The sequence below is a fragment of the Diaphorina citri genome, unplaced genomic scaffold, assembly GCF_000475195.1.
Source record: "Diaphorina citri unplaced genomic scaffold, Diaci psyllid genome assembly version 1.1 scaffold3906, whole genome shotgun sequence".
NCBI lineage: Eukaryota > Metazoa > Arthropoda > Insecta > Hemiptera > Psyllidae > Diaphorina > Diaphorina citri.
In genome coordinates, this window is record NW_007381305.1 from 1 (window position 1) to 11,077 (window position 11,077).

Sequence of the window (11,077 nt, forward strand, 5' to 3'; positions counted from 1 at the left end):
TTCTGTCCCGGTCGAGATTCGAACCCAGCACCTCCGGGTTGAGAGTCAGTTCTCTTGACCACTCGACGACAGAAGTGAGCTTATTTTACCCTGTACCTAGGTACCTATAGGTACTCTATCGATACCTCTGTATCTAGGTAGTAGGTACCTATTCCGATACCTATCTATTGGTACTGTACGGTCCTAAAATGCAACTCATCTTATCTAAGCTCAAACCGGTTGCCAAGGTCATTGGATGAGTATAGTGAATAGCAACCGTATAGTGAATAACAGTGCTCAATGAATGAACGATGAGGGGGCGAACTTTTATCTCTATTTCGTTTGTCTGTAGGTCTGTTTGGTTCACCATTACCTCGAATCGGCAAGTTCGATTGCGAAGAAATTTAGCAGACAAAAATTACTCATTAAATCACGATTGATTCCAAAATCTAATGAACGAATTCATTTTGTGTATTGAACAATTTCTGCCGAATGTCATCAAAATTGGTCAAACCGCAAAGGAAAAAATGATGGCATTAAATACAAGTCAGCCTATTTAAACTTCGATTTTGGCCCTGACCGTATGGTTGTTCCACCTTCAGGCCCATCAGTTTTCAGTTAACCCTTTGAGGTTGTTCTTAATTCAGATTTTACCTATAGATTCTCAGTCTTAGTTAACCCTTTTAGTCCGCAATAGGCCACAGACTTTGAACGGTCTGAAGGTCCACCCTTCCTTTCGGTCCTCAGTAGGCCACAAACTTGGACTATTCAAAGATTGTTCCATCTTCAAAAAGGTTCTTCCACCTTCAGACCTAATATTTTAACCCATTTAAACAGATAAGGGTCGTTCTCGGAACGGTTAGCTTTCTGCTTTCATATCCTCCTCTCTCCGATTTCGGGACGATAAGAACTCCGTTGTTACAGAGATCCCTCCATTAAACATCAAAAAAGACGAAGAAAAAAAGTGCGTCAGAATGACACAATCTGGGACATGCAGATTGAATACTCACAAACACAATCATACAATGGCTCTCGCGCACCACGCCACAACAGCCGAAGAACGCCACAAAGAATACAATGGCGCCCTATTCAAAGATTGTTCCATCTTCAAAAAGGTTCCTCCACCTTCCAGACCTATTATTTTAACCCATTCGGTTCTCAGTAGGCCACAAACTTGGAGCGTTCAGCTTCCCAGGAGCCGCCGAGAACTATTCAAAGATTGTTCCATCTTCAAAAAGGTTCTTCCACCTTCAGACCTAATATTTTAACCCATTCGGTTCTCAGTAGGCCACAAACTTGGAGCGTTCAGCTTCCCAGGAGCCACCGAGAATTAACCCTTTGAGTAGTTGTCCTCGGTATCTGAGAAGCCGGTTTGTATGCTATGCGTAGCCGCGACGCTTGTCGTTCCGGATCGAGTTGATCAGACAGAGAGAGAAGATGATACCGACGATCTGAAATGGGAATAAAACAACCACATTATTATTATTATTATTATTATTATTCTTCTTCTTCTTATTCTTCGCCTTTTCCCGCTTATGCGGGGTCGGCGTTTTGAGTCAGTCTTCTCCAGTCCGCTCGGTTATGACCTTCGTTTCCATTCAGTCCTTTTTCTCTCAGGTCTTGATGTACACAATTCTTCCATCTCTTCTTAGGTCTTCCTCTTCCTCTCCTCCCCAAACAGATAAGGGTCGTTCTCGGAACGGTTAGCTTTCTGCTTTCATATCCTCCTCTCCGATTTCGGGACGATAAGAGAACTCCGTTGTTACAGAGATCCCTCCATTAAACCTCAAAAAAAAAAAAAAGAAGAAAAAAAGTGCGTCAGAATGACACAATCTGGGACATGCAAATTGAATACTCACAAACACAATCATACAATGGCTCTCGCGCACCACGCCACAACAGCCGAAGAACGCCACAAAGAATACAATGGCGCCGGTCACAATGAGAACAGAACTGAGGACCGCCAATTGGCCGCCCGTCACATCGCGTAGAGTGGCGGCCTTCGAGTAGAGAATGAAACCCAGGAAGCAAATGCCCAGACTAGATAGCTGAAATGAGAAGAGAAGGATAATGGTTCAGGTATTAGATCAGTAAATTCTGGACCTCACTCGCAAAATGGGCCCCCCCGTCTCGGACCAACCGTTCTACGATTATCGTGAAACAAAACGTTCAGAATCAGGCCGAATACATAAAAAATAATATAATTTAATACGTTGTATTGAAAAAATGTATCAACATAAAAAATTAATAAAATAACAATTAATGCATTGTGCAAACAGTTCTCCTGAGTTCCGATCTTCCAATTTCAATATACACTCTTTATCTTTGGTGACCAGCCTCATTCTCCCTATCCGTAATTTAAATACGTAAGCAACCTAAGTACCTTCCTAAGTGCCTACTTAAATACGTAACCTACTTTTTTTTCACCATTTTCCACCGTAGACACAAGGAAACTGGGGTACCTACCTATTACTCGCTTCTCATAGTTCTTATCTAATAGTCTTCTGTATTCTTCTACTCATATTTGGATATGCAAATTATACTATAAGGTACCAAATTATACCAAGTAGGTTTATACTAGGTACCAAATTATACCAAGTTGGTACCTCTCTATACTAACTGATAGCGAGAGTGTTCTAGAGATAAGTATACCTACCTATTCAATCACGTAGTTGAGGCATAAAATTTCATCGTCCACATAAATATTTTGCCTCGGCTGTGTAGTGGTCAAGACGCTCGCTTGTTAAACCGGAGAGCCACCATTTTCCACCGTAGACACAAGGAAACTGGGGTACCTACCTATTACTCGCTTCTCATAGATCTTATCTAATAGTCTTCTGTATTCTTTTATTCATATTTGGATATGCAAATTATACTAGGTACCAAATTATACCAAGTAGTTTTATACTAGGTACCAAATTATACCAAGTTGGTACCTCTCTATACTAACTGGTAGCGAGAGTGTTCTAGAGATAAGTACCTACCTATTCAATCCTAGTTGAGGCATAAAATTTCATCGTCCACATAAATATTTTGCCTCGAATAATCGTTTTGTTCTACTTTGACAGGTTAAATAAATCTGAACCATGAATTGTTTGTGGTGAAGCCGAGAGCCTCTTCACAATGTGTGTGTATATCACAGCATTACTAGATTTTATAGCAGCTTTTTTTTCTCTCTTCTCAAGAGTTTATTATCCCGAAATAGAAGACAGAAAGAAAACACGGGATTGGAAAAAGCCAGTTGTTCTGAGAACGAACCGTATCTATTTAGGATAAACTCCGCCCTGGGCGGAAATCAAACCCGCGATCTTGTTTCAAACCTATCTAGTTTGGTACTTACGTCTGTTTGCATGCGATCGAAAAATGTCCTCTTTTCCGTGTTATCATAGAAGTCTGCTAGGATTTTGTTTAGTGATTGTTCAGTGCCGCTTTCTAGTGAGGATTTGTTGACGAGAGCCACCACACCTAGGCAAGCTTCAGTCAGGAATATAACCAGGAGTAGAGCGGTGTACTGGGAAATGAAAAGAGAAAATCACAATATAAATAAAATTAAAGATCTAAGATAAATATGTTTTTTTTTAAGGTACCTAACTGTAACAACAGAGATACCCACATATCGTTCCGAGAACAACACTTGTCCTTTTACGAGTAGGTTTAAGATGGAGTTTTGCCTGACGGGAATCCAATCCGCAATTTAGCGCATAGAAGCAAGAGCGCTACCCTCCAAGCTAACTAGGCTTTCTAGGCTAGCTTTTTCAAAATGAAAACATTGCCAGCCTAGTTTGGTTTTAAGGTAGTGTGCCTGTCTGCGCCCTGGCCGGTCACTGTTATGACGGAGCCCTTCTCCTCTACCAACTTCTCCTGAGTTTTCTCTGGCAGCTTCCTGAATAAAAGAGAAGAAAGCAAAGGATGAACACTTATCCTTTTACGAGTAGGTTTAAGATGGAGTTTTGCCTGACGGGAATCCAATCCGCAATTTAGCGCAACCCTCCAAGCTAACTAGGCTTTCTAGGCTGGCTTTTTCAAAATGAAAACATTGCCAGCCTAGTTTGGTTTTAAGGTAGTGTGCCTGTCTGCGCCCTGGCCGGTATTCAAACCCAGCATCTCCGGGTTGAGAGTCAGTGCTCCCGACCACTCGGGCACAGAGGTTGGCTACGCCTTTTCCTTCTTTATAGTGTTCACTTTTAGGTATATGGCCATACACCAAAAGTCCATCTGAGGCCTGGGTGTAGGGGCTAACAGCCCTAAAGGATGGGTTAAGCTTCTACGACTCTAGATATATGGCAGACAAAAACACCCATTATAAAATAGATGTAGTTACCTATATTGTCTTGATGCCGCATACGCATATGTAACCTGTATCGAGATTACTTGCAATTCACGTAGTGTGCCTGTCTGCGCCCTGGCCGGTATTCAAACCCAGCATCTCCGGGTTGAGAGTCAGTGCTCCTGACCACTCGGGCACAGAGGTTGGCTACGCCTTTTCCTTCTTTATAGTGTTCACTTTTAGGTATATGGCCATACACGAAAAGTCCATCTGAGGCTTAGGTGTAGGGGCTAACAGCCCTAAATGATGGATTAAGCTTCTACGACTCTAGATATATGGCAGACAAAGACACCCATTATAAAATAGATGTAGTTACCTATATTGTCTTGATGCCGCATACGCATATGTAACCTGTATCGAGATTACTTGCAATTCAAGCAATTAACCTTGTCAGCCACTTACGTATCGATATTTTCATGACTTGAGCGTACAGCTATTGGTATTGACACAGCATCCAACATTCCTAGATGCGTTTGATTGTGTCAACCACAATCTAGCAGTGCGGGAGTCCCCGTGCGGCACTTTTGCGGGGTCCCTCAAGGGGGATAAATGCTGCCGAAAATTTACTTTGAAATGATATGCATAAATATTGTTCTTGTAGGAATATCTGACCAAAATCCTGCCAAAAATTTACTTTGAAATGATATGCATAAATATTGTTCTTTTAGGAATATTTGACCATTTTTACTTTCTTTTACCCTTACGTATAGGGAACCTATACAAGGTAATGAGAAAGTATTGCAATCGGTGCAAATTTTTCCTTTTATATTGCTATTGAAATTATTTCTTGAAATTTCATTTCGTGTTAATATAGGCCGGGCGATGCTCCAAACTCTTCACGTTCGCGCGCCTCCTGACATGCTTGCTAAAAGGCTAAAACCATAAACTAATGGTAAAACTTTGGTGTATGAAATCAAGAAACCTTTGACTTTGGTTTTACCATATTTATAGTCACTCCGGCACTGAGCAATAGTCAAGAGATGTAACCTACCCATATTTTGATTGTGACATCACCTCTCTACAGACATGGTCAATACCGCACTATGGTCCTATAGTCAATATTGCCCATTATACCCATCTCAATATCTATTGCCTATCTTGCTAAGAATAATCAACGAATGGCTGCCATTTTTACAGGGTGAATATAATAAACTTGTACAGCTTTGTTCTAATCATTAAACGAATGAAGTAAGTTTCAAGTTTTTTTTTCTATTAAAGTGTATAGTTCTAAATCGACGGTTTTTGCATTTAGTCCGTCTGTCTGTTTCACCATAACTCTCAAACGGTTTGTAGGGTTGAGGCTCTATTGGGCTCCTTAGGCCCCATAAGCCTTCGTGGGGGCACAGGGGCCTTTTTCTGAGTCTTACAGTTCACAGAACCAGATGTTCCTTTGTTAGCGAATTTTACTGATTTTGTTGGTAGATTTTTTTTAACCCCCCCTGGTACGTATTGCTTCAAGGCAAATTCTTTTACATCCATGGCTATAAGTTTGATCGAAAAATTTCTGTCCCGGTCGAGATTCGAACCCAGCACCTCCGGGTTGAGAGTCAGTTCTCTTGACCACTCGACGACAGAAGTGAGCTATCAAAAGTACATCAGTCATATTTCATATTGAATAAATAGCGCCGCAGGCGACATTTATAGCTACGTTTGGCGTTCTCCAGGTTACAACAGGAAATTAGAAACAGATCGAAAGTAGATCAGTCATATTGAATAAATAGCGCCGCAGGCGACATTTTTGAAGAATTTGGTCTCCAATTTTCAGAAATCCATCTTTCAATCTCCCGCAGCCTAACAAAGTTCCTATGTATTTGGTACAAAATAGTTTGAAAAATTTCATATTGAATAAATAGCGCCGCAGGCGACATTTTTAGCTACGTTTGGCATTCTCCAGGTTACAACAGGAAATTAGGAATAGGTCGAAAGTAGATCAGTCATATTGAATAAATAGCGCCGCAGGCGACATTTTTAGCTACGTTTGGCATTCTCCAGGTTACAACAGGAAATTAGGAATAGGTCGAAAGTAGATCGTTCATATTGAATAAATATCGCCGCAGGCGACATTTTTAGCTACGTTTGGCATTCTCCAGGTTACAACAGGAAATTAGGAATAGGTCGAAAGTAGATCAGTCATATTGAATAAATAGCGCCGCAGGCGACATTTTTGAAAATTTTGGTCTCCAATTTTCAGAAATCCATCTTTCAATCTCCCGCTGCCTAACAAAGTTCCTATGTATTTGGTACAAAATAGTTTGAAAAATTATAAATGAAAAACCTTGCTTAAATGTAAATTCTTAAAAAAAAAAAGAAAAAAAAACCCCTTACGTATAGGGAACCTATACATTTCTTCTGAAACGATTATGGCCCGCATATAAACTGCATTAGAGTCAGTTGCATGCAAGAAAAACATATGCATGCCGATTAAATGCATGCATGCATGCATGTGCAAGAAAAATACATGTACATATGCAGGTAAAATACATGCATACAGGTAATAAAATAAGAGAGACACAGCATCCAACCATCAAACTTTAATTATGGTCATTTGATTGGTATTTGGATTTGATTATGTACTTCCGTCTATACTGCTATTAAAACACATAACTACAAAAATTAGGCATATTTTTCCCAGGATATCATCGATTTTATTACTGGCATCTGGGATCATCACTAACATACAAACATATGATTGATTTCACTGCTTGTTTGTTTGTTTGTTTTTTTTTTTTTTTTTTTTTTTTTTTAATTTTTTGAGAAAGGGGAAGGGGGGGTCCAGAGGCTGAGAACGAACCGTATCTATTTAGGATAAACTCCGCCCTGGGCGGAAATCGAACCCGCGATCTTGTTTCAAACCTATCTAGTTTGGTACTTACGTCTGTTTGCATGCGATCGAAAAATGTCCTCTTTTCCGTGTTATCATAGAAGTCTGCTAGGATTTTGTTTAGTGATTGTTCAGTGCCGCTTTCTAGTGAGGATTTGTTGACGAGAGCCACCACACCTAGGCAAGCTTCAGTCAGGAATATAACCAGGAGTAGAGCGGTGTACTGGGAAATGAAAAGAGAAAATCACAATATAAAAAAAATTAAAGACCTTAGATATGTTTTTTTTTTTTTTTTTTAAGGTAGGTACCTAACTGTAACAACAGAGATACCCATATATCGTTCCGAGAAGAACACATATCCTTTTACGAGTAGGTTTAAGATGGAGTTTTGCCTGACGGGAATCCAATCCGCATTTTAGCGCATAGAAGGCGAGAGCGCTACCCTCCAAGCTAACCAGGCTTTCTAGGCTAGCTTTTTCAAAATGAAAACATTGCCAGCCTAGTTTGGTTTTAAGGTAGTGTGCCTGTCTGCGCCCTGGCCGGTATTCAAACCCAGCATCTCCGGGTTGAGAGTCAGTGCTCCTGACCACTCGGGCACAGAGGTTGGCTACGCCTTTTCCTTCTTTATAGTGTTCACCTTTAGGTATATGGCCATACACGAAAAGTCCATCTGAGGCTTAGGTGTAGGTGCTAACAGCCCTAAAGGATGGGTTAGGCTTCTACGACTCTAGATATATGGCAGACAAAGACACCTATTATAAAATAGATGTAGTTACCTATATTGTCTTGATACCGCATACGCATATGTAACCTGTATCGAGATTACTTGCAATTCAAGCAATTAACCTTGTCAGCCACTTACGTATCGATATTTTCATGACTTGAGCGTACAGCTATTGGTATTGACACAGCATCCAACATTCCTAGATGCATTTGATTGTGTCTAGCAGTGCGGGAGCCCCCTTGGGGCGGGGTCCCTCAAGGGGGATAAATGCTGCCGAAAATTTACTTTGAAATGATATGCATAAATATTGTTCTTGTAGGAATATTTGACCATTTTTACTTTCTTTTACCCTTACGTATAGGGAACCTATACAAGGTAATGAGAAAGTATTGCAATCGGTCCAAATTTTTCCTTTTATATTGCTATTGAAATTATTATAATCGTGAAATTTCATTTCGTGTTAATATAGGCCGGGCGACGCTCCAAACTCTTGACGTTCGCGCGCCTCCTGACATGCTTGCTAAAAGGCTAAAACCATAAACTAATGGTAAAACTTTGGTGTATGAAATCAAGAAACCTTTGACTTTGGTTTTACCATATTTATAGTCACTCCGGCACTGAGCAATAGTCAAGAGACGTAACCTACCCATATTTTGATTGTGACATCACCTCTCTACAGACATGGTCAATACCGCACTATGGTTCGATAGTCAATATTGCCTATTATACCCATCTCAATATCTATTGCCTATCTTGCTAAGAATAATCAACGAATTGCTGCCATTTTTACAGGGTGAATAATAATAAACTTGTACAGCTTTGTTCTAATCATTAAACGAATGAAGCAAGTTTCAAGTTTTTTTCTATTAAAGTGTATAGTTCTAAATCGACGGTTTTTGCATTTAGTCCGTCTGTCTGTTTCACCATAACTCAAACGGTTTGTAGGGTTGAGGTTGTAGGGGGGGGGTGTGGGGTTTTTTGCGCCTTCTTCTTTCTCCTAACCCGCCGTTCCCCCAACCCACAACCTGTTAAATTTGAATGGGGAAAAAAGACTAACACTTGATTTGAACTTCTGATTAGAACTTGGAATATTTATACACATAAAGTTTATTGATTTGTTGGTAGATTTTTTTAACCCCCCTGGTACGCATTGCTTCAAGGCAAATTCTTTTACATCCATGGCTATAGGTTTGATCGAAAAATTTCTGTCCCGGCCGAGATTCGAACCCAGCACCTCCGGGTTGAGAGTCAATTCTCTTGACCACTCGACGACAGAGGTGAGCTTATTTTGCTTGCCATGCAGAAGGTCCCGGGTTCGAATCCCACCATCGACAAAAATTTGTACTCGTTTTTCGATTGCAAATATTTACGGGTTACTTTCTGGTTCTCGTGTTGACCCAGCACCTAAATGGGAAGTATTTGTCTTCTTCTCGCCCATCTGATGAGAGGCATACTACGGGATGGGTGCTATAACTCACACCGTAAATGGGAAGTATTGTGTCTCTTCTCGCCCATCTGATGAGAGGCATACTACGGGATGGGCATGCTACGACACAGACGGAAAGTATGTGTCTTCTTCTCGCCCATCTGATGAGAGGCATACTACGGGATGGGCATGTTAATACAGGTCACAAGCGTCTAATGTAGCAGTTGTTCCATTGCTACGAAATAAAAACGGCGGTGGAACACTCACCTTTAAAAAAAAAATACCCTGTACCTAGGTGCCTATAGGTACTCTATCGATACCTGTGTATCTATAGGTACCTATTCCGATATCTATTGGTACGGTACGGTCCTAAAATGCAACTCATCTTACCTAAGCTCAAACCGGTTGCCAAGGTCATTGGATGAGTATAGTGAATAGCAACAGTATAGTGAATAACAGTGCTTAATGAATGAACGATGAGGGGGCGAACTTTTATCTCTATTTCGTTTGTCTGTAGGTCTGTTTGGTTCACCATTATCTCGGTGCGCTCATCAGGTAGACCTGACACGAGTAGACCTTTTCAGCCGTTCCTGTCAGGTCTACCTTTTCAATAACATTCCAGTCCAGTTGAACATTCAGAACTATTCTGCTATCGCCATTCGGCGAAAGCTAAAGCCGCTACAACAACAACAACAACATGAAGTCAGTAGGTAGTCCAGCTACCTACTGGCTCTGAGGCCACCCACCTACTATCCGGTACATCTGACAGGTACACCTGATCAGGTCTATCTTCTAGTGATAGTGTGTGCGCTCATCAGGTAGACCTGACACGAGTAGACCTTTTCAGCCGTACCTGTCAGGTCTACCTCATAGTCTGTGTTCTCATCAGGTAGACCTGACAGGCGGACCTTTTCAGCCGTACCTGTCAGGTCTACCTTTTCAATAACATTCCAGTCCAGTTGAACATTCTTACTATTATTTTATGGAACGGTTTATTGAGGATAAAATCATATGCTTCGGCGGGAATCGAACTCACGCTCTCCTGATTACCAGGCGAGCGCCTTGACCACTACACCACCGACCCCCATGTGGGTTTTCGGTACCAGCTCTAAATCTAAAAAAGCCCCCATATGGGATTAGGGCGCTGAACGTGTTAAGGTTTACTTTTTTTTCTGAAGATCGTTTAACGTTACTGTATAACTGCTAAGTAAGGTTTTTAGTCAGGCTGTGAGTGTGAGTGGTGTTTCACCCTCCATTGGACAACAAGCTACCCGCCTCCTCACATTAACCTCACCTAGCCTGAGTGGAGCCGGGAAAAGCCAGCACGGGATTGCCCAAATGGTCACCCATCCGGATACCAACCAAGCGCAACGTAGCTTAACATCTGTGATTCATGGGATAAGCTGTTTTTTAGACGCTGTAATTATTCTGTTTATAAGTTATAGGTAACCATAAATTTAGAATCGTTGGATGAGTTTGAATCCAAGATGTTTATATCAATACTTTGGTAATGGCTTATTGCCGCAGGTTATTAAAATAGATACCTACATGTTGGACTTAAAGATATATATTAAAATAGATACCTACATGTTGTATAAGATATCAGCTATTAAAATTGATACATGTTAAATTTTACACCTCTGAAAAGAAAATTAGGTAGGTAACGTTCGTAGGTAGTTATACTGATTTCTGTATGAGGTAGAGATAGGTACCTACCTACAGGACCGTATCCAGAATTTTATAGAGGAGAGGAGGCCCAAAGACCCAAACAGTGATGTACCGGGGTAAGAGGGGGGGGGG

General features: G+C 40.9%; 1 protein-coding gene and 1 long non-coding RNA gene across 2 annotated transcripts in view; both read right to left on the minus strand.

Moving 5' to 3' along the window:
• Window positions 1-583: 583 nt before the first annotated feature.
• LOC113472111 lies at window positions 584-1,179 on the minus strand. Its single transcript, XR_003394563.1, has 2 exons — window positions 1,105-1,179; window positions 584-783 (listed from the first exon to the last, which is right to left on the minus strand). It is a non-coding gene; the product is annotated as an uncharacterized LOC113472111 (long non-coding RNA).
• Window positions 1,180-1,651: 472 nt separating this feature from the next.
• Window positions 1,652-11,077, minus strand: part of LOC103520661 (tetraspanin-18-like) — an 11,080-nt gene continuing 1,654 nt past the window's right edge. The window contains exon 3 of the mRNA XM_026831694.1: window positions 1,652-2,027. Within this exon, the coding sequence (XP_026687495.1) occupies window positions 1,683-2,027 (345 nt within the window). The 3' untranslated portion in view covers window positions 1,652-1,682. The remainder of the gene's footprint in view (window positions 2,028-11,077) is intronic.